Below are 22661 nucleotides of genomic sequence, written 5' to 3' on the forward strand. Positions count from 1 at the left end.
CTGACACTGGCTCCAATTATTAAACACTTGCTATGTCCTTGGCACTGAGAGACATGTTATCCTTTCACAGTCTCCTTACAACTTGGATGTCTGTGCAGTTGGTTCCCAGCCCCCATTTTTCAGATGAAGAAACGGAGGTGAAGTAACTAACCCTGGGTCACCTGGTAAGTGACAGAACCAAGGCTAGTATGGCGAACATATGCCCATGTCACAGGTGAGGAAACTGAGGTCTAGAGAGGGAAGGGAACTGCGAAGGGGGTGTGCAGCACTGAAGCTCAGGCAGGCTTCAAGGTGAGACAGGCTTTGAGGTCAGGCAGGCAGGCTTTGAGGTGAGACGTAGCAGCGAATTCTGCTCTGCCACTCACCTGGAGGGAATTTGGGGGTTCCTGGGGGTAACTCTCAAGGGGAATGCTGGGGCTCTCTAGGGGAAACTGGAGGGAATTGTAGGGCCTAGCTGGGATTCCTAGTGGCCTGTAAGAGGCATTGGGGGCATCCCAACAGCCTCAGCCTTCAAAGTAGATCCCGAAATCTGCCCAGTTCTCACCCCTTTCAGCTCTTGTCCCTACCCCAGTCAAGCCAGAGGGCCCCTGTGAACACCAGAATTATGGATCACGCCCCTCCTCAGCTCAGCCACCTCCCCCCAAATCCATCTCACTCCCGGTAAAGGTCAAAGTCCTCATCACAGCTTGCAAAACCCTGCATGAATCTGCCCCAGTCACCTTTGTGACCCTGTCCATCTCACTGTCCCCCTCGAGACTCTGCTTCAGCCACAGAGCATCCTGACACTCATGCCAGGGACCTCTCAGGGCCTTTTTACTCGCTGGTCCTTTGCCTGCGAAGAACAGATGTCCCCCAGAGGTCCACACAGCTCCTCCCTCACCTCCTTCATGGCTTGCCTCGATGTCACATTCTCATCAAAGTCCTCTCCAAACACCCTATTTAAAATTACAACTGGCTCCACACTCCCAATCCCCTCTATCTGGCTCTACTGTTTTCTTCTTCCCATAACGCGAATCCCCTTCTAACACTAAGGGATTGAGTTATTTATGATACAAATTGCCTGAATCCAACACAAGAGTAGTTGCAGGAGAGCAGGGGTCACTGTCATCTTCACTGCTGTACCCCAGCATCTAGAACAGTATCTGGCACACAGAAGAGGCTCAATAAACATCAGATAAGGGGAGGATGGATGAGTGCCTGAAGGGGTGTCCTAGGTGAGTCTGGTCTGCCGAACTCGTGTCTGCAGGTGGGGCAGGCATAAGGGTGGGGGGGACATTCTCCATACCCAGGTGTGCAATGAACTCCTGAGAAATGTCCATCCAGCGCAACAGCTGCTGCAGGAAGCCAAAGGCAAACCGTTTTTCAATGGAAGACGAGTCCAGTTCCATGTCCTTAAGGCCTCTGCATGGAGATGTGGAGAGACTAATCAGCCCAGACGCAGTCCCTACCCTTCTCAGGTCTCAGGTCTGCCTCACCCTTCTCAGGTCTGCCTCTGCTCCTGCTGGCCCCGTCTCTACCAGCTTTGGCTTCACCCCAGGGCGGGGCTCCACTCTGAGCTCCCTGTGCCCCACCCCGCTTGGCTTCCTCCCCTTTCTGGTCCCGCCTCTGCCCCCCAGACCCCGCCCCTCTCAGCCTCCTCCTCTTGGCCCCACCTCTGTTCCCCGAGCCCCACCCTTTTGAGCTTCTCTTCTCTTTGGTCCCACCGCCACTCACCAGTACCCGCCTCCTTTCAGTCGCCTCCATTCTCTGGCCCCGCCTCTGCTCCCCGGACCCTGCCCTTCTCAGCCTCCTCTCCTCTATGGTCCCGCCTCTGCCCCCTCTGTCCCCACCCCTCTTAGCCTCCTCCCCTCTCTGGCCCCGCCTCTATCCCACAAGCCCCGCCCCTCAGACTCCTCCCCATCTGGTCCCGCCTCTGCCCCCTCTGTCCCCACCCCTCTTAGCCTCCTCCCCTCTCTGGCCCCGCCTCTATCCCACGAGCCCCGCCCCCTCAGACTCCTCCCCATCTGGCCCCGCCTCTGCGTCCAGGCTCCACTCCCTTAGCTCCTCCCCTCTGTTTCCATTTCGGCTCCCCGGGCCCAGCCCCTCTCGGCTCCATCCCTCTCTGGCCTAGCCGGCTTCAGCCCGCGGCTCTTCCGCTGGGATCCCAACCCTCGTGCCTTGTAACCGCGAAGCCGTTCATCTGCAGGAATTTCAGCAGCTCCTGGGCCTTCTCTCGATCTCGGGCCTTCTCCTTGGCCGTGAGCGTGTCATAGGGGACCAGCAGCGGGTGGGTCCCACCGCCTGGGGAGGCAAAGACCAGAAATCAGGGCTCTCGGGAAGGCCCAGGCCACTCTCACTGAAGTGGTTCCTGCAGTGTCTGGCATGCGTAATTATCGTAATAAAGATGAAGACACAAATAAGGGAAACATTGCTTGTTGGTGCTCCTCCCATTCTCCCCACGACCCCACGGTGGTAAACGCTGTTATTAGTCCCATCTACAGATGGAGAAACCGAGTTTCAGGGGACATGAAGGCAATCAGCAATGCCACACGGTGAAGCCACGGGGGTCACATGGGGGTGGCATGGGCACCCTCACCTTTGGCTTCCAGCTCCTGCTTCTTCTTCCGCCCCCACGTGTTGTGGTAATTTTCTGCCAGTTGTTCTGCCATGGCCTGCGAGTGGATGCAGGATCGAGGGCTAGATTCAGAGGATGCCAGACCCTACCAAAGACACCCCATGCCCCCCTAAAAGGGGCAGGCCTCTCACCTGCAGCTCCCGAGACAGGGTAACTCCGCTAAGGTCGGGGGGCTGGGGGTTGTAGCCTTCTCGAGGATCGTAGGTCTGAGAGGACGAGAGGAAGATGGGAGGTGGGCTGATAGGCTAGCAGGAAACCCAACACAGCTCCTCCCCAGGCCCCACTAGCCTGTTCTGCCCCCTCCGCCCTTCCCTGGCTCAAGACCCCGTGTCCTCTCAAGGTCTGTCTCTAAACCACCCCATCCTTCTCGCCTCTGCCCTTTGCAATTCTTTAGACCCCTGCCCTCTTCTTTCCCAGTTCTCAGGTTTCTGCATCCCTCTCTGGCCCCACCTACTTCCCTTGGCTCCTCTCCTCTCTGTCCCGTCTGTCTGGTCACACCCTCTGCTGGCCACGCCCCTTATTCTGTACCTCCCCACCTTGTGCCCCTGCCCTCCTCGCAGGCCCGGCCTTCACCTGGGCACTCTGTGATATCTTCCTCGTTTTTTTCTTTTCCGTCTTCTCCTCCTCACCCTCTCTGGCCTTCTCTATTGTCCATTCCCAGGCAATCATGGCCTTCAGGGACTCCTTGATGGGCCAGCGGTAAATCTCTTTGTCCTGGGGTGGACAGGAGGGTGGGGAGTTGGTGGAATGGGGCAAGAGGGTGGTGGAGGAAGGACCCCAAAGGAGAAAACCCTGACCACGTGGCTAGGCAGTGGTCCAGTCTGGATTTGAACTCAAGTCTCTTACCTGTTCTGTAACAGAGTCTCCCAAACCCTCGGGATTGGGAGGCCCTGTATCTCCTTATCCCATTAGACACACATGTATCTGTTTATCCCATTAGATACACGAGTCTCCTTATCCAAATAGATACATGTGTATCTCCTTACCCCATTAGATACAGGAGTCTCCCAAAAGTCTTATTACAGCCAAGGAATCAAACCCACTCTTGGACTCTCTACCCACTCTACCAAGTTTCAGAGAAGGCAAAGCAAAGCCCATGAATGGGGAGACCCAACCCACAGATCCACCTAGATGCAAACCTGTGAAGCTGCCTCACTCCTCCCCGAACCCTCACATTGGGGGTTTCATTTTGACCCCCAATGCTGGGCCCCAAGGCTTGGTCACCTTCTCTGAAAAGGTCTTGTAGGGCCTCAGCATCGGGTGGGTCTTCAGCTCCTCGTCTATGTTCTCTCCATAGGACCAGTTGTTCTGGATCTAGAGATGGAGAAGAGGCAGAGTGAGGTGGAGGCAGGGGGACGGGGAGGCAGCAGCCTGGGGACACAGAGCGGGACCCTGGGAGAACCGAGGACAGCGTATCCTGGGGATCCCAGAACAAGCTAAAGGTACTAGGGAAGGTGTGGTTGGGTCTCAGGGGGGTCTGGGGCCTCAAGGAAGAATGGGGCTCGGGGGGTTGGAGGGAAGCTGGAATCTTGAGCGTTTCTGGAATAGGAGGACCCTGAGGCCAACCTTGTCGAAGGCCCACTTCTCATGTGTATACTCCGCAAACTTGTTAATGAAGGAGTCCAGCTTCTCCGGGATGATGACACTGTTGGGGGCATAGGGCAGCGGATGTTGGGGCTGGGGTTCCCTCCACCCCTGAAATCTTCCTGTCTCCCAGCCCCAGGCCTCACTTGAGGGTCTCCACAGGCCGGGGATCGAAGTTGCCTTCAGCATCCACTGTGGCCTTTTTCTCCGCCTTCGATGAGTATGAGGCATCCACGTAGTCAGGAGGCAGGGCCCCGGCAATGGCACACAGGCAAGGCATGGCCATGCGGTACAGCTCCGGGTCGTATTTCTGAGAAAGCCAGGCGGAGTAGTGGTAGGAGGTCCTTACAAGCCTTACTGAGCCCCAGGACCTCAAACTCACACATTGCAATCATCAACCCTCCCCCCTGAGTCCCCAAACCTGAATTATGGTCCCTCTCCTTGAAACCCAAATTTTAGACCCAACTGTATGCTCAAATCACCTCCATTCTGCCCCTCTCCAAGCTCCCAAACTAGAGGCCACCCTCTCTTCCATAACCTCCACACTGAAGCCTCAACCCATAGGTTCTCCTAGATCCAAATACACAGAACCCTCTCTGCCTTGAACCCCTCAAAATTGGGGGATTTCACTCTGGATCCCCAATTTTGGCCCCCAAACCCTCCACGTAGACCCGTTTGGGGCTCTCTGCTGCACAGACCTTATGGGCCAGAGAGTCAAAGATGCCCCAGAAGAGTTTCCGCGTGAGGTGCAGCTCTTCCTCCGAGGTGACCCCGAAGTTGGCCCAGCCTGTGGGTAGGCAGTAGTACTTCCAGCAGCGCTCGTAGTGGTTGGTGAGGAGCTGGGTGGGAGCAAGAGGGAGACACACGAATGAGGGGGGGCAGTGGGTGCCAGGCAGATGAAGGCCCAGAGAGACACAGGCATGCCAGTGCTTTTAAATTCTGAAGGAGGTGTGGGTTATGCAAATTATATGCTAATAGGGGAAGAAGTGGTATGTTTATTGAGGAGTGGTCCTAGACAGCTTAGTATGCAAATTTAGCGTTCTTAATTTAGAGTCAGATGTGCATTAAAACTACAGCTGGTTGTGTCTGGTGCTGCTTTACACAAACAAGCGTGCTAATATTAATCCATGGGTGCGCAGTGAGCAAATGGGTATATGGATGCAGCAATCTGTGCTTATGCAAATTAACATGCCAAAGAGAAACACAGGCTGCACCCCATGCAAATATATGTTAATTGGGAAGAGGTCCTCCTCTATCCAAAATGCAAATTTTTTTTTTTTTTTTTTTTTTTTGAGGTGGAGTCTCACTCTGTTGCCCAGGCTGGAGTGCAGTTCCATGACCTCAGCTCACTGCAACCTCTGCCTCTGGGTTCAAGCATTTCTCTGCCTCAGCCTCCCAAGTAGCTGGGATTACAGGCACACGCCACCACACCCAGCTAATTTTTGTATTTTTAGTAGAGATGGGGTTTCACCATGTTGGTCAGGCTAGTCTCGAACTCCTGACCTCAAGTGATCCTCCCACCTTGGCCTCCCAAAGTGCTGGGATTACAGGCGTGAGCTACCGTGCCTGGCTAAAATGCAAATTTGAAATAGGAGCTGATTTCAATGTACTATGCAAAATAGTCAAGATATCTGAGTTGGGGTATCTCTTTATGCAAATTAGCATGCAAATTTAAAAATAAGAGAGACAGTGTGCAAATATTCAGAATAGCTGTGGTAATGTTTATTCAAATAAATGCACTCATTTGAATAGTGGAAGTCTGGTGGTCTAGGCATGCAAATAAACACACTAATTAGGGAAAGTGCTGTGTTCCATGCAAATATATGCTAATTGAAGTGGGCTGTCTCACTGTTAGGCAAATTAAATGCTAATTTGGGAATGCTAGAGGCCTCAATGAAGCGAAGTGAATGTCCTAGGAATTGTAGTATGCAAATAAGGATGCAAAGAGGTTTCTGTGTGGACGCCGCCCTAACTAATGCAGGTTAATTGGGCTGGGCAGTGCCGACACAAATGAGCCCTACAATCAGAGCGTAGAGCAAACCAGTGGGTGTGGCCTGGAAACGAGCCTCTAAAGAGCGCTTGCCCTCACCTTGAGTGGCATCTTGGCGAACTCGTTGAGGATGGGCACGTCGAACACCAGGCGCCGCAGCAGGTGTTGCAGCATGGACGGGCGGATGTACCTGTGGACCGTGCGCAGGATGCTGGCACCTCCTCTCCAGGCCTGCTCTGCACCCCACCCCCTCCCTGCCCTGGGCCCAGCCCCCCCTGCCCCCCCTGCTCCACCTGCAGAGCGCCATGAGGCAGTCCTCGATGATGTCGCGCTGCGCCTTGGTGAACGAGCGACCCCGGGACAGGCGGTACACCGTGTGCAGCATGGAGTCCACCATGATGGCGCGGTGTTCCGTGCCCGCAAAGAGTGGCGCGCACTTGGTGATGAGCGGCAGCACGGCCAGGCACAGGTAGCGGTTCAGCGCCAGCGCCATCTCGGTGGTGCTGAAAGTGGCCTAGGGCGCAGAGTGAGGACATCAGGCCCGCTGCACACCCCTGGGGCTGCTCTGACACCTGCCCTGAACGACTCTGGCCAAAGGATCCAGACTCTGATCACTCCCCCAAAGCCTGCTCCTCCCAATCTCTACCAGCCTCCTCCCACCCTATGCTCACGCCCCGACGCCCACAGCCCTCACCCCATTACTTATTGCTTTGGACTACGCAAGATTTCAAACACACACGAGTTCAGGCACTGGTGGATAAGATTAATGAATCCCATTACAGATTTGGCTCTTCTGTAAATATCATTAGTCTGCAAGCTTATTTCCTCTCTAACCCTCACCTTTCTTCCTGTAATATATTCTTTTTCTTTTGTTAGAGACAGGAGTCTCTGTCTCCCAGACTGGAGTGCAGGGATGCAATCACAGCTCACTGCAGCCTTGAACGCCTGGGCTCAAGTGATCCTGCAGCCTCAGCCTCCCTAGTAGCTAGAACTACAGGCACACACCACCATGCCTGGCTATTTTTATTTTTATTTTTTATTTTTATTTTTTTCCTAAGACAGGGTCTCCCTCTGTCGCCCAGACTGGAAAGCAGGAGTGCAGTCACTGTTCACTGCAGTCTCAATGTCCGTGCCTCAAGTGATTCTCCCGTATCAGCCTCTTTAGTGTGCACCACCACACTGGGCTAACATTTACAATTTTTTTTGTAGAGACAGGGTCTCTCCATGTTGCCCAGGCTGGTCTCGAACTCCTGGCTTCAAGTGATCCTCCCACCTTGGCCTCCCCAAATGATTACAGGGGTGAGCCACCATGCCTAGCCCTGGGTTCTCTTAAACCCTCTTTAGGAAGGCTTCCGTCCTCGGCTGAAACTGCTCATCCTGGTTTCCAGTGACCTTGACTTTGCTAAATCAGTGGCCACTTCTCCATGCTCCTAGTCCTTGCTCTGTCACCTTCTGTTATTGCTGTTGCTGTACCGAGTCTATATGTCTTACAGTTCTACACCAACACTGTGAACAATGATTTTTTTTTTTTTTTTTTGAGATGGAGTCTCACTCTGTCACCCAGACTGGAGTGTAGTGGCACGATCTTGGCTCACTGCAACCTCCGCCTCCCAGGTTGGAGTGATTCTCCTGCCTCAGCCTCCCAAGTAGCTGGGATTACAGGTGCATGCCACCACACCTGGCTAATTTTTATATTTTCAGTAGAGACAGGGTTTTACCATGTTAGTTAGGCTAGTCTTGAACTCCTGACCTTGTGATCTGCCTGCCTCGGCCTCCCAAAGCGATGGGATTACAGGCATGAGCCACCGAGCCTCGCCTTGAATGATGATTTCTTATAACTGGAAGTTGTGGAGATTCCTACTCATCCTCCATTGGAATTCAGTGTTTCTTGGTTTTTGTTTTCTATCTTGATGATGGTGTTGGGGATTATGATATGTCCACAATCCCAAGAAAAACAAAAGCAGCAGCTGCTGCTCTATTGTGACCCATCTCCTGTCCCTCTGTGGAGGTGGGGAGGGTGGCCAGGTCAGGCGGGGCTGCTCACCGTGTCCAGCGAGGCGGCTGCCCTCATGTCGGGCAGGAACCCCACGTCCAGCACATGCAGTAAGAAGTCCTGGTTCTCGATGCCATACACACGGTCCAGGAAGAGCACCATGGACGCCTTGTGGTCCGGCACAAAGGATGCTGACATCTTTGGCTGCACCAGAGCCCCGTCTGCAGGGAGGGCGGGTTAGGGATGCCCTTCAGACCCAGCGTCTCCCTCCCCACTATCACTCCTTTGCCAAGTCCCATCCCCTCCTCACCTTTGCCCAGGGTGGGGATCTGCAGTGGGAGGCTGATGATGCCCACGAGGTCCTCCAAGGGCACGAGGGAGCGGAGGATGGCGCGGATCCGCAGGGCTTCACCCTTGCCGGCTTGGATCAGCTGGGGAATGGGGGAAGGGCGGGGGGGGCACTCATCAGGTGCCGGTGTCCCACTCAGTGGCCGCTCCACTCCCTCCCTTACGACACAAGAGGGTACAGCAGGCATCTTTCTAGGGGGCTGTCTAGAGCAGGTGTCCCCAAACTGTGGCCCCCAAGGCCATTTATCAGCCCCCCGCCGCACTTCAGGAAGGGGCACCTCTTTCATTGGTGGTCAGTGAGAGGAGCACAGTTATGTGGTGGCCCTCCAACAGTCTGAGGGACAGTGAACTGGCCCCCTGTGTAAAAAGTTTGGGGATGCCTGGTCTAGAGTTTCCAGCCCTCGTTCCTCTGCCTGTGCAGCCCTGAACCCTCTCCTTGTACCCCTCAATCCCCAGCCTGATCCCTTTGCCTGTGCCCCCGACTCCAGGTCTGACCTCTCTCCCTGTACCCCTACATCCCCATCCTGATCCCTCTCCCTGTGACCCCATCCCTATCCTGACCCCTCTCTGTTTGCCCCGCCATCCTGGCCCTGACCCCTCTCCCTGTGTTCCCCATCCCAGCCCTGGCCATTCTGGGTGTCACTGTCCATCTCCCCCACTGGACTGGGAGCTCTGTGAGACCAGGGCCTGGGGTGTCTTGGTCACTGTTGTGTCCCCAGCATTGCTAGTCCAGGACCACCCACATATGGGAGCTCACTCAAGGCCACTGAGTGCCTGCCTGAGGCATTCAAGGCTGCTGTGCCTGCCCTCCCTCCCCATCCCGCCCCGCCTTGCGGTCTCACATGCATCTCTGGCGCACAGCGTCCCAGCAGGTCGATCAAGGCGGCATAGAAGGACATGATGGCGTGTCCCAGGTGCACCCGGTTTTCTTCAGGCGGCTCCTCACCAAAGCTGCAGGGAAGGTGGGTGGGTGGGGGAGGCAGCCAGGGGCCGGGAGGGTGGGTTGCCGTATTGAGGAGGGGGCGAGGAGACTTACTGCTCACGCCGCCGGTCCCTGCGGATGCCCGGGCCATCCCTTGCAGGGTCCTCGGAGATGCGGATGGCCTCTTCAATGGCAGCCAGCAGCCCTGAGCCACCCTCACCCCGCAGGGCGGGTCCGAAGCACTCGGGCTTCCGGATGAGCAGCCGCACCACCACGTTGGCGTTCTCCTCCACGCTCTCACCTGGACTCCCGCGTGGGGACAGGTGGGCTCATGAGCCATCATCAGAGACCTCCCCATGCTGGCCCAGGACCCAACACCTCCAGGGGTAATACCAGGCCCCTGCCAGCCCCAGGAGCCAACACCTCCAGGGGTAACACAGCCCCAGACCCACTGGAAGGGATCCCTGCCTGGACCCCACCTGTGGGGTGACCTGTGACCCCACACTTCCCGCCCTGCTGCTGCCACCCCCTCCTCACCGTTGACAAAGACAGCAAAGCGCAGGAAGTCCAGGTAGCGCTCTCCACCACAGGGGTTCCAGCCAATGTCTGGGTACCCTTTGGCCACAAGCATGGGGCAGCTTTGGAGGCCACAGCCTGCCAGGTAGGACACAACCTGGGGCAGGAGGGGCCAGTAAGAGACCAGACCCAAGGTACTGGCCTCCCAGGCTCAGCCCTCTGCTGTGCCCTGTGAGTCCTTGGTCCGGTTCAGCCCTGATCCCTCGGCCAATTAGCCCTGGTCCTGTCAGAGGCGTGTGAACTAGAGCGACTCTATCTTGAACAGGGTTTGGGTAAAATGAGGCTGAGACCTACTGAGCTGTGTTCCCAGACAGTCAAGGCATTCTAAGTCACAGAGTGAGATGGGAGGTTGGCACAAGATACAGGTCATAAAGACCCTGCTGATAAAACAGGTTACAGTTAAGACCACTCTGTCTGGCCGGACAGGGATTTCTGACTGACCTTATTACCACTGTTTCGCACAGGTCCTGCCATATGGTAAGTGAACACTGCGTATTTGTGGAATGATAATGTAACAGCAGCTTACTGTTATGCCCCTTTACAAATGCTTTCCTGGATTAACTCATTTAATCCTCAGAATGACTCCATGAAGTCATTTCTATGACTTCATTCATTGTACAGATGAGGCAACAGGGGTCCGGAGACTGTAAGTCACTTATTCAAGGCCACATAGCCAGGGAGCGAGGGGGCAGAAGCAAAGCTGCTGCATTCTGGAGCCCAGGCACTTCACTGCCGTACACAGAAGTCGAAGCTCAGAGGGCCAAGAAATGTGCCAAGGCCACACAGCGAGGAAGCCTAGAGTGCGGACCTGCCCCCAGACCGGAAGCTAGAGTGCAGACCTGCCCCCAGACCGGAAGCTACGTGCGGACCTGCCCCCAGACCGGAAGCTACGGTGCGGACCTGCCCCCAGACCGGAAGCTACCGTGCGGACCTGCCCCCAGACCGGAAGCTACAGTGCGGACCTGTCCCCAGACAGGAAGCATGGAGTGTGGACCTGCCCCCAGCCGGGAAGCGTCCGATGAATGAGCAACTGGACCTCCTCCTGGTTGGGCACTGGACAATCCAGAATTGCCCCCAAGAATGAGTTCAGAATCAGCAGGTGTCCCAAGCAGCCCTGTGGGGCCCGATCTCCTCCCTCAGGCCCAGGGCCCAGCCCTGCCCTCCACACCTTTTCCAGGTCCTGCTCCTGCAATGCCAAGGCCAGCTCATTGTTGTCGATGACGGAGGCAGCGGCCACGTCCAGGGGTGTGGAGCCCTTCATGCCTGGGGGGGGCGAGATTAGGTAAGAAAGTCTCACTCCTCCTTGTCTTACCTCTTCTTGGAAGCCCTCCCTGACCACTCGTTTTCCAACCTGGATCAGATGCTTCCTTTGGTCTGTACTTCCCTCATCCAAGCCCTGACCACTCTAGGCTGTCACTACTGGAGTCACTATTGTGTTCCCAGCGTTACTCATTACAGGGCCAGAGCCATGGTTGAGAGGGAGTGTTTGTTGAATGACCGAATGAGCGAGTGAGCTGGTGGGGAGTGGGGCAGGCCTGGACGAGGTGCCAGGAGTGGGTTCTGGGGGATAGCCCCTGAGCACGGGGGTTCTCACCCAGGCCGATGCCGCTGTTCTCCAGCAGGTAGCTCAGGTGGTCAAACATGGAACGCTGGTTCTGCCGGCTGATGCGGCAGAAATAGCAGAGGAAGCGGCAGCAGCTTGTCACCATCTTGGGGAAGCGGATCTCCTGGGACAGGCAGGGCGGGCTGGTGGTCAGGGCCGGCCCTCTGTGGACCCCTCCCCTGAGCTCCCCAGTGCCTGCTGGGCCCTCACCTTGGACTCGCCACCCCCGAGGACGTTGACCATGACCTCCATGACCGTCTCATGCATGCCTAGTGCCCTCATTAGGTTCGGGTGTTGGTAGAAGACTTTGTTGTTCATGATGTTCCTGTAGACAGGCAGAGTGCGCAGGGTCACCAGGGGCCGTGTGGGGCCAAGTCCAGGGAGGGCCACAGCCACCACTGTGACGGCAGCCTGGCATTCTTGGCCCTCTCACTCTGTGCCTGGCACCACGCCCTTTACAGATCTGAACTCACTCAGTTCCTTCAGCTGGCCAGGAGCAGTGGCTCACGCCTGTAATCCCAGCACTTTGGGAGGCTGAGGCTGGAGGATCACTTGAGGTCAGGAGTTCGAGATCAACCTGGCCAACATGGTGAAACCCCGTTTCTAGTAAAAATACAAAAGTTAGCCGGGTGTGGTGGCACATGCCCATAATCCCAGCTACACGGGAGGCTGAGGTGGGAGAATCGCTTGAACCTGGTAGGTGGAGGTTGCAGTGAGCAGTGATTGTGCCACTGCACTCCAGGCTGGGCAACAGAGCAAGACTCTATCTCAAACAAACAAACAAACAAAAACAATAGTTCCTGCAGCCACTGGGGGAGGAAGGGTCCCTGTTGCACAGATAGGGAGACTGAGGCATGCACCCAAGGCGGGCTCCCCTAGGGCGTAGATCTTTGCCATGTTGCCTTTTATCAAATGTCATCCCAGCATGGTGGCTCACACCTTGTAATTCTAGCCCTTTGGAAGGCTGAGACAGGAGGATCACTTGAACCCAGGAGTTCAAGAGCAGCCTGGGCAACATAGCATGACCCTGTCTCTACAAAATATTTACAAATTGGCTGGGCATGGTGGCATGCGTCTGTAGTCTCAGTTACTCAGGAGGCTGAGGCAGGAGGATCACTTGTGCCAAGGAAGCTGAGGCTGTAGTGAGCTATGATGGGGCCACTGCACGCCAGCCTGGGCAACAGAGTGAGACCCTGTCTCAAAAACACCTAGAAAGGGCCTGGGCACACAGTAGGTGCTTAATAAATGTTTACTGTGTGAATGAGACACATTTGACACTGAGTGCTCAATGCTACTACCATGATGATTATTATTCGCATGAGCTCAATGAAGCCGCAGCACAACCCTTTGGAGCAGGCTTGGCTCTGCCCTATTTTACAGATGAAGAAACTGAAGTTCAAAAAGGGTAAACCTCAGCCGGGCGTGGTGGCTCATGCCTCTAATCCCAGCACTTTGGGTGGCCGAGGTGGATGGATCACCTGAGTTAGCCATTCGAGACCAGCCTGACCATCATGGTGAAACCCTGTCTCTCCTAAATAGAAAAAATTAGCCAGGCATAGTGGTGTGTGCCTGGAATCCCAGCTACTCAGGAGGCTGGGATAGGACAATCACTTGAACTTGGGAAGTGGAGGTTGCAGTGAGCTGAGATCGCGCCATTGCACTCTAGCCTGGGCGGCAGAGGAGACTCTGTCTCACGCACACACACAAAGGGTAAAGGTTGTGCTGAGAGTCACACAGTAAGTGGAGCTGCTCCCGCGGAGGGTGGAGAGGTAAGGCAAGGAGACATTACCCAGGGAGGTGGGCTAGCAGCCAGGAGATGGAGTAGACCCACCAGAGGATGGCCGGAAGTTGGGGAAGGGAACGTTATTGTATCCTGAGGGCCTCCATTACCCAAGGGGGTATGCAAAGAAAGGGGCAGGGCCGCTTCTCACCCGATGCTCTGGATCATGAGGTTCTCCTCCTGGGGGCCCATCTGCACGATGAGCAGTGAGCGGATCTGGCCCAGGCACTCAAGCAGGCTCATGGTGTCTTCCACGGAGGACGGCGAGATGGTGTACGCCCGCGGCAGGGCACGCAGCAGCTCGCCCAGCCCGTCGTACTGCCGGTGCAGGAGGCTGAACATGGCCCGCACCAGCTCGGGGCTCTGCACGAAGTCCTCCTGGGCCCAGCGCACCACCATGTGGGACACCAGCTCCTGCAGGGACCCTGGGAAGGAGACAGCGCATTGGAGTGCTGTGCAGGGCAGGGCAGCATGTGGGGCCTTGGGCCGGAACCATGTTACCAACCACCCAGTTACTAACCACCCCCATCCCCTACCTACCAGGAGCAGGCAGATTCTAGCAGATTTTTTTCTTTGTTTTTGAGACAGTGCCTTGCTCTGTTTCCCAGGCTGGGGTGCAGCGGTGCAATCACAGCTCACTGCAGCCTCGAACTCCTGGGCTCAAGTGATCCTCCTACCCTGGCCTCCCAAAGGGCTAGGATTATAGGTGTGAGCCACCGTGCCCAGCCTGGCAAACTTTTTTCTATTCCCCCAAGAATCTCTTTGTTCTGTTTGCCCTAATATCCAGACCACAAGGGCATCCTAAAAATTTCAAGGGGAATATTTGTAATTAATTGTACAACTGCAAGATACCAGAGCCGACCAGAAGCACGTCACCATGCACCTTTGAAAGCATATGTCGCCATCCTGTTTGTTCTATAAAAAGACTGTGGATTTGGCCGGGTGTGATGGCTAAGGCCTATAATCCCAGACTTTGGGAGGCCAAGGCGGGTGGATCACCTGAGGTCAGGAGTTTGAAACCAGCCTGGCCAACACAGGGTTTTTAGTAGAAACCCTGTCTCTACTAAAAATACAAAAATTAGCCAGGCATGGTGGTGGTGTGTGCCTGTAATCCCAGCTACTCGAGAGGCTGAGACAGGAGAATCATTTGAACCTGGAAGGCGGAGGTTGCAGTGAGCTGAGATTGCACCACTGCACTCTAGCCAGGGCAACGCAGCAAGACAGTCTCAAAAAATATTTTTTTAAAATCTAAACTTTCTAAACAGGGGCTTTGACTTTCCCCCCTCAGCTGTATTTCCCAGCCCTGGTAAGAGTGCCTGGCTGAGTTGGCCACATAAAAGTTCCCTAAATGTTGCGGGATAAAACCTGTAGCAACGTCAAGAACTCTGTCCTTGTTAGATACGCTAATAAGCAGTTTGCAAAATAATGCATTGGCCCAGCATTCATCACAACTGCTTGTCTAGTCCCTCAGCATGGTAATCGTCTCATCAAGAGAGAAGAGAGAAGCTGCAAGGCCACAGAAGCCACAGTGGTTCAAGGGTGCCGCCATCCCTGGCTTAGAGGTTTGCCACTAAGCTGGCCGTCTGTGTCACCCTGGTCCCAACACACACGTTCTGCAGCCCCTATCTTTGGGCCTAATCTACAGCATGCCTTTTTTTTTTTTTTTTTTTTTTTTTTTTGAGACAGAGTTTCGCTCTGTTACCCAGGCTGGAGTGCAGTGGCACAATCTGGGCTCACTGCAACCCTCACCTCCTGGGTTCAAGCCATTCTCGTGCCTCAGCCTCCAAGTATCTGGGAGTACAGGTGTGCACTGCCATGCCTGGCTAATGTTCGTATTTTTAGTGGAGAAGGGGTTTCACCATGTTGGCCAGGCTGGTCTTGAACTCCTGACCTCAAGTGATCCACCCGCCTTCGCCTCCCAAAGTGCTGGGATTACAGGTGTGAGCCGCCCCACTGCACCTGCTTCCAGTCTGCCGCCTTTCTCACGAGCCCGCCGCTCTTCCCTCTCCTTCTGCCTCTCTATCCCTCCCTTGCATGTGTCCTCATGCCCTCTTTGGGACACAGAGGCTCCCCAGACACAGGGCTGCCCACCCCACCCCTGCCCTTTCCCCTGTGACCCCAGTCCTCACGGGGTTTCCTCTCCTCAGCTGGCTGCTCCTCCTCCGTTTTCTCCTCCTTCTTCTTCACCAGCCGCACTTTCTCCAACAGGCTCATGAGGCGGCTGCTCAGGGTGACCTCTTCCTCTGGTTCCTCCTCCTCTCCCTCCAGCTGAATTCCTGGAAATGGTCAAGCAGCGGGGAAATGTCATTCATCCGTTTGCGTATTCACCTGCTCACACATTCACTTCTTCATTTGTGCATATTTGCATTCATGGAGTTTTTTATTTCATTTCCTTTTTATTTTGGGGGGGGGGGGACAGTGTCTTGCTCTTCTGCCCAGGCTGGAGGGCAGTGGCGTCATCTCAGTTCACTGCAACCTCTGCCTCCTAGGCTTAAGCCATCCTCCTACCTCAGCCTTCTGAGTAACTGGGACTACAGGTGTGTTGCCACCATGCCCTGTTCATTTTGTACCTTTTTTTTTTTTTTTTTTTTTTTAAGAGATGGGGGTCTTGCCATGTTGCCGAGGCTGGTTTCGAACTCCTGAGCTCAAGCAATCCGCCCGCCCCAGCCTCCCAAAGTGCTGGGATTACAGGCATGAGCCACCACCCCTGGCCTTGTTTAACTCTTTATATGTTCGTGTCTTTGTTCATTTATTCCTTCTAAGAAACATTTGTCTTTTAAATCAACCTTGTAAATATGTCCAAAGAACTAAAGGAAACCATGTCTGAAGCATTAGAAGAAGTATGATAGTAGTGACTCACCCAGTAGTGAATACTAGTAAAAAGACGGATTGTTAAAATACAGAAATTCTGGATTTGAAAAATAAAGTAACTGAAATAATAAACTACTAGAGGGGATTCAACAGCATATTTGAGCTGGTCGGAGAAATATAGTCAGTGAACTTGAAGATAGGACATAGAGATTATCTAGCCTGAAGAACAGAAAAGCAAAAGACCAAAGAAAAACGGGCTAGTGTAGTGGCCCACACTTGTAATCCCAGCACTTTGGGAGGCCCAGGCATACAAATTGCTTGAGCCCAGGAGTTCAAGACCAACCTGGGCAACATGGCAAAACCCTGACTCTACAAAAAATTTACAAAATTACCGAGGCGTGGTAGCACGCACCTGTTGTCCCAGCTTCTCAGGAGGCATGGATGGCTTGAACCCAGGAGGCAGAGGATGCAGTGAGCTGAGATTGTGCCTCTGCACTCCAGCCTTGGTGACAAGTAAGACTGTCTCCAAAAAACAAAAATAAAACAGAGCCAGGTGCAGTGGCTCATGCCTGCAATCCCAGCACTCTGGGAGGCTGAGGCAGGTGGATCACGAGGTCAGGAGTTCAAGACCAGCTTGACCAAGATGGTGAAACCTTGTCTCTACTAATTAGCCGGGTATGGTGGCGGGTGCCTGTAATCCCAGCTACTCAGGAGGCTGAGGCAGAGAATTGCTTGAACCTGGGAGGTGGAGGTTGCAGTGAGCTGAGATCGCGCCACTGCACTCCAGCCTGGGTAATAGAGCAAGACTCTGTCTCAAAAAAAAAAAAAAAAAAAAGAACAAAGAAAATGAAAGCAAATCTCACAGACCTGTGGGATGCCATCAAGTGTACCAATATGTGTATAATCAAAGTCCCAGAGGAAGTGGAAAGGGGCAGAAAAATATTTGAATAAATAATTGTCAAAAATGTTCCAACTTTGCTAAAAAATAATTACATATTCAAGAAACTCAACAAACTTCCAGTAGGTTAAGTTCAAAGAGCTCTGCATCTAGGCATATCGTACTAAACTCTTGAAAGGCAAAGACAAAGAGAAAATCTTAAAAGTCAGCCAGGGAAAAATAATTCATCATGTATAAGAGAATCGCAATAAGACTATCAGCTGACCTGTCATCATCAGAAACTATGGAGGCCATTCATCTGTCCTTCCACCCAGCCAGCCATGTTTCCACCCAATTTTCAACCATCCGTCCGTCCTTCTCTTCATCAATTCATCTTTCCAGCCAGCCATTTTTCACCCGCTGCTTCTATTCATGAATTGACATACCCATTCATTTATCTGCTTATAGCCAACCACCCAAATACTCACAAAAACATATCCTTCCACGTATTATCTAGCTGTTCACTAATAAATTCATTCATTCATTCAACCAATAGTTACATAGCACCAATACTGTGGAGGGTTAAGGTTAGGAAATCTTAGGGAAACTTCTGGAGGGGTCTCAAGAAAGTTAGCATGGGGAAGACTCTCTGATCCTCCCTCCTTACCACAGTGTGCCAGCAGGTCTTGATGAAAGCCAAGCAAATCCTGTCGAATCTCTTCAGGGAGAGGACAGTCTTCCTCATCTGCACCATCTTTGAAATGCAGGAGCATATTGATCTAGGGAAAGGTCAAAAGTTAGAATGAGGGTCTGAGATCTCAAAGCAGGAACTCTGAGATCAGAGACAGAAGATGCAATCCTAAGTCTGCGTCTAAGGTCATGAGTGGAAGTGTGAGTTAATGAAGTCTGGGAGACTAGGGCCAGAGGTCTAAAAGGAGTCAGGGTCAGTGTGGGGTGACTCCGAGGTCAGGCTGGTTCAGAAGGTAGGAGATAAATGTATAATTAGGGGTCAAGCATGGGTTTAGAGGTTGAGGGTCCTCAGTGATTAGAGTCGGGAGATGTTGAGGTTGGGGTTTAGGCAGTAAGAGCGGCCAGTGTCAGAGGTCAGGTGACCTGCTCCTGGGGCGGGGAGCGGAACTCGCGGGTACGTCTTGCAGTCTCCGCTGCGGTCATGCTGAAGGCTTTCATGAGGAGGCCATAGCGGCCCCGCTGGTTGTCCTGAAGCTTGTCCACATAGCGCTCTGCAAAGGCTGCCAGGGACTCCACACGGTGCTGCAGCTCTTGGTCACAGAAATACTCCAGCAGGTGGCACATCTGTGGAAGGACAGCCGTGTGGGAGGAAAGGTGGAGGTGAGACCATCAGGACTTCTTGAACCTTCTCTTGATTCCTCCCCCCTCTCCATGGCCCTGCCCTCCACGGTCCAGCCACCATCATTTGCTGCCCGGAACCTTAAGCCTGCCTTCGTTGGGTGCAGTGGTTCACGCCTGTAATCCCAACACTTTGGGAGGCCAAGGTGGGTGGATCACCTGAGGTCAGGAGTTCGAAACCAGCCTGGCCAACATGGCGAAACCCCGTCTCTACTAAAAATACAAAAATTAGCCAGGCATAGTGGCTCATGCCTGTGATCCCAACTACTCAGGAAGCTAAGGCAGGAGAATTGCTTGAACCCAGAAGGCGGAGATTGCAGTGAGTGAAGATCACACCACTGTACTCCAGCCTGGGTGACAGAGCAAAATTCCGTCTCAAAAAGAAAACAAAAGCAAAGCCTGCCTTCTCCATGGGCTCATCTCCATGGAAAACAGAGATCTTTCCAAGGCAGCATTGCTCCCCGCTGCATGCATTTCCACAGCTCCCCCACTGCCTGAGGGAGAGGTCCAGGCTCGCACCCCACCCACCCTCTGTCTCCCAGCCCAGGTGGACAGAGGCTGAAAAGCAGGAAGCAGCAGCCCACCTGTAACTTCACAGACTCCGGCAGCTTCATCTGGAGCAGTCCCTCCTCCAAGCCGCCTTCTTTTTCGCCTTCTGCTGCCTCCTCTTCCTCTTTTTCCTCATCTTCCTTCTCTTGTGCCGCTTCCTCCTCATCCTCCTCCTTCTCCTCCTCATCCTCCTCTTCCTCCTCCTCCTCCTCCTCCTCCTCTTCTTCCTCAGTGAAGACTTCAGGTTCAATCATCTTCAAGATCTGTTTCACATCCTCATCGCCAAAGATGCCCATCACCTACAGGACAAAGTCTGGATTCTTCACTGTGGCCTGCGAGGCCTCCGTCGTCAGGCCCTGGCCTCACTCTCCAGACGGGCTCCTCCTGCACGTGCCAGTCATTCCTGCACTGGCTGATCCGATTCCTCCCACAGCAGGAATGGCATCCGCCACCTTGCCGTCCACCCTCCTTAAGATCCACCCAGGCCCACATAGCCCAGACCACAGAGCCAAATATGAGTGGCCTCTCCCATCACAGGTGAGGGTCCTTTCTCCCAAGCCTAAGCATATGCTGTGTCCTCTGGCCCAGGACACACCCTACACCTGCATAGCTCCCAGCATACACCAGCTCTCAATCAACACGATAAAGATGCTAACACATGAGGTAGGTCACGGTGGCTCACACCTGTAATCCCAGCACTTTGGGAGGCAACGGTGGGTGGATCACTTGAGGCCAGGAGTTCAAGACCAGCCTGGCCAACACGGTGAAACCCCGTTTCTATTAAAAAAAAAAAAAAAAAAAAAGTTTAGCTGAGTGTGGTGACGCATGCCCGTAGTTACAGCTGCTTGGGAGGCTGAGGCAGGAGAATCACTTGAACCAGGGAGGCAGAGGTTCAAGTGAGCTGAGATTATGCCACGCACTCCAGCCTGGGCAACAGAGGGAGATTCCGCTTCAAAGAAAAAAAAAATTTTTTAAAGAAGATGCTAACACAAGTAAAGAGGGAGCAGATGAAAGGGAAGAGGAGTGAGGGGGACAGAGATGGATGAACGGAGGGAGGACTGGCTGGCTGGCTGGATGAGTCGAGAGTTGGAATGGTAGAGCTTTGAAGGAAAGATGATGGAAAGATGAAAGAGGGTGGAGGAAGAGATGATGGGCGGATGAATGAGAGAAGGACAAATGACGTACAGGTAGGTGGGTAGGTGATGGATGGGGTAATAGGTGCATGAGCAAGTAAATGAATATGTAGCTAAATAGATAAATTAGTGAATAGCCATGAGGGCAGGGGAGACGGTTGGCCACATGGCTGGATAGGTTTGTGTATGCAAAGTTGGGTCCAGGTATGGTGGTTCACACCTGTAATCACAGTACTTTGGGAGGCTGAGGCAGGATGACCACTTGAGCCCAGGAATTGGAGACTGCAGTGAGCTACCATTACGCCACCACATACTAGCCCGGGCATGACCCTGCTCCCACAAAATAAAATAAAATGAAAAATAGTAAATAAAATCAAAATTAGTTTGAGCAGAGTGTCTCATGCCTGTAATCCCAACACTGGGAGGCCAAGGTGGGAGAATTGCTTGAGCTCAGGAGTTCAAGACCAGCTTGGGCAACATAGCGAGACTCCACCTCTACAAAAAATTTAAAAATTAGCTGGGCATGGTGGTGCACACCTGTAGTCCCAGCTATTCAGGAGGCTGAGGTAAAAGGATTGCTTAAGCCCAGGAGGTTGAGGCTACAGTGAGCCATTATGGTGCCATTGCACTCCAGCCTGGGTGACAGAGCAAGACCCGGTCTCAAAAACAAAGAAACAAAACAAAAAAGATGGATATATAAATGAATAGTTAGATGGGTATAAAAATAAAAGGGTACCTGATACAAGGGATGGATAGAATAGGGAATGGGTATATGGACAGGTGTGGATGGCTAGACGGACTTGTGGGTAGGTGGATGGATGTACACACACATGAATGGAGAGATGGATAGATGGATGAAAGGTGGGAAATGGAGGACAGATGGATCTGTTGATGGAGGTATGGATGGATGCATAGGTGGGAGGAGATGATTATTGGACCTACGGAAGGAAAGACAGATTAATACATAAATGAATAGGTGGATAGGTGAACAGATCGAATGGTAGATGGACTGCTATGTGAATGAAAGAAAGAATGGATGGGCAAATAGTTGGACAGATGGGTACATGGATGGATGGATGGATGGATGGATGGATGGATGGATGAATGGAGTGGGTGGCGAACAGAAGGACAGAAAGGCAGATGGACTTGTTGATGGCAAGATGATCTACATACATGAATGGATAGGATGGATGAGTGGATGGAAAGGTGGGTGGAGGACTGATGGATTGATGGATGGATGAATGATGGTTGGTTGGATAGATGAACGGGAACAAAGAAGAAGAGATGAATAAACAAATAGTTAACAGGTGAGCAGATGGAGGGAAAGGTGAATGAAGGATAGGGAGATGGTGGAAGAATATATAGGTGGATGGAGGCTGGGCATGGTGGCTCACATCTGATCTGTAATCCCAGCACTTTGGGAGGCCGAGGTGGGAGAATCCCAAGGTCAGGAGTTCGAGACCAGCTTGGCCAACATGGTAAAAGCACGTCTCTACTAAAAAGATAAAAATTAGCCAGGTGTGGTGGGACACACCTGTAATCCCAGCTACTCCGGAGGCTGAGGCAGGAGAATTGCTTGAACCTGGGAGGCGGAGGTTGCGGTGAGCTGAGATAGCAGCACCGCACTCCAGCCTGGGCAGCAGAGTGAAACTCCCTCTTGGAAATAATAATAATAATAATAATAAAAGCGAGGTGGATGTATGTATAGAGGAGGGAATGAATGGGTGGCTGGATGCATAAATGGAGGAGGATTGATGCATGTATCTTTGGAGTTTTGGGAATGTGGAAGAGAACAGGACAGAGGGAAGCAGGAGGAAGCCATTACCAGCAGGGTGGACACGAGCTTGAGCACAGGCACAAACTGGAACTCCACGGAGCCCCCGACGGGGTCACGCGCGTGCTGCCCACCATCGCGCACTGCCTCCCCCAGCATCCTCAGCGCCTTGTCCCGCAGGGCCTCCAGCGGGATGGCAGGGCTGAGGCGGGCCGGGGCCTCTGCTGCCCCAGCAGCTGGCAGGGCGGCCACGAAGCAGGGGGGTGAGAAATGATGCGGGGGCCTCAGCGAGGTGGTGACTCCAACACCCGGCAGGCCATGCCGGGGGTGACCATTTTCTGTGCTCCTTCCAGGAGGGAAGAGTGTGATGGCGCGGGTCTCAGGCGTGAGCGGCACTATGTACTCAGAGAGCATGGAGCGGCGGCTGCGGCAGGCACTTTCGAGGTGGATGCTGATGAGGAGGTCGTAGTAGCCTGCGCGCAATGGGCCTGGCAGGCGCGCATCCTCTAGGGTGTGCAGCAGCTGAGCCTGGTCCACGTGGCTGCACAGAGCATGTGCCACACGATTGTTGCCCAGGGCGCACACAGCGCGGTAGAGGCGCAGGGTGTGCGAGTGGAAGCGCTGCAGGTCCAGGCGCTCGGACAGCTCCAGGATGTCCATGCACCTGCAGCAGAAGGGGAAACACAGAAACAGATGAATGAGCCTCATGCATGTGTCCAGCCACCATCTCTTCCTCCAT

At 53.6% G+C, this 22661-nt stretch overlaps 1 protein-coding gene across 5 annotated transcripts in view; it reads right to left on the bottom strand.

The window, feature by feature from the left end:
• RYR1 (ryanodine receptor 1) overlaps positions 1 to 22661 on the bottom strand; it is a 160021-nt gene that overhangs the window by 79763 nt on the left and 57597 nt on the right. For all 5 annotated transcript variants that reach the window (XM_039465527.2, XM_039465526.2, XM_039465523.2 and 2 more), the window contains exons 34-58: positions 21974 to 22586; positions 19051 to 19314; positions 18212 to 18412; positions 17766 to 17877; positions 15540 to 15686; positions 13562 to 13835; positions 11841 to 11955; positions 11622 to 11754; positions 11196 to 11290; positions 9989 to 10124; positions 9566 to 9752; positions 9372 to 9480; positions 8492 to 8612; positions 8233 to 8402; positions 6482 to 6702; positions 6288 to 6378; positions 4897 to 5037; positions 4345 to 4508; positions 4181 to 4259; positions 3839 to 3928; positions 3188 to 3328; positions 2746 to 2820; positions 2576 to 2651; positions 2157 to 2280; positions 1286 to 1401 (exon numbers count right to left, since the gene is read on the bottom strand). In XM_039465527.2, the coding sequence (XP_039321461.2) occupies positions 1286 to 1401; positions 2157 to 2280; positions 2576 to 2651; positions 2746 to 2820; positions 3188 to 3328; positions 3839 to 3928; positions 4181 to 4259; positions 4345 to 4508; positions 4897 to 5037; positions 6288 to 6378; positions 6482 to 6702; positions 8233 to 8402; positions 8492 to 8612; positions 9372 to 9480; positions 9566 to 9752; positions 9989 to 10124; positions 11196 to 11290; positions 11622 to 11754; positions 11841 to 11955; positions 13562 to 13835; positions 15540 to 15686; positions 17766 to 17877; positions 18212 to 18412; positions 19051 to 19314; positions 21974 to 22586 (3995 nt within the window). The remainder of the gene's footprint in view (positions 1 to 1285; positions 1402 to 2156; positions 2281 to 2575; positions 2652 to 2745; positions 2821 to 3187; positions 3329 to 3838; positions 3929 to 4180; positions 4260 to 4344; positions 4509 to 4896; positions 5038 to 6287; positions 6379 to 6481; positions 6703 to 8232; positions 8403 to 8491; positions 8613 to 9371; positions 9481 to 9565; positions 9753 to 9988; positions 10125 to 11195; positions 11291 to 11621; positions 11755 to 11840; positions 11956 to 13561; positions 13836 to 15539; positions 15687 to 17765; positions 17878 to 18211; positions 18413 to 19050; positions 19315 to 21973; positions 22587 to 22661) is intronic.

This window comes from Saimiri boliviensis, chromosome 14 (assembly GCF_048565385.1).
Source record: "Saimiri boliviensis isolate mSaiBol1 chromosome 14, mSaiBol1.pri, whole genome shotgun sequence".
Taxonomy (NCBI): domain Eukaryota; kingdom Metazoa; phylum Chordata; class Mammalia; order Primates; family Cebidae; genus Saimiri; species Saimiri boliviensis.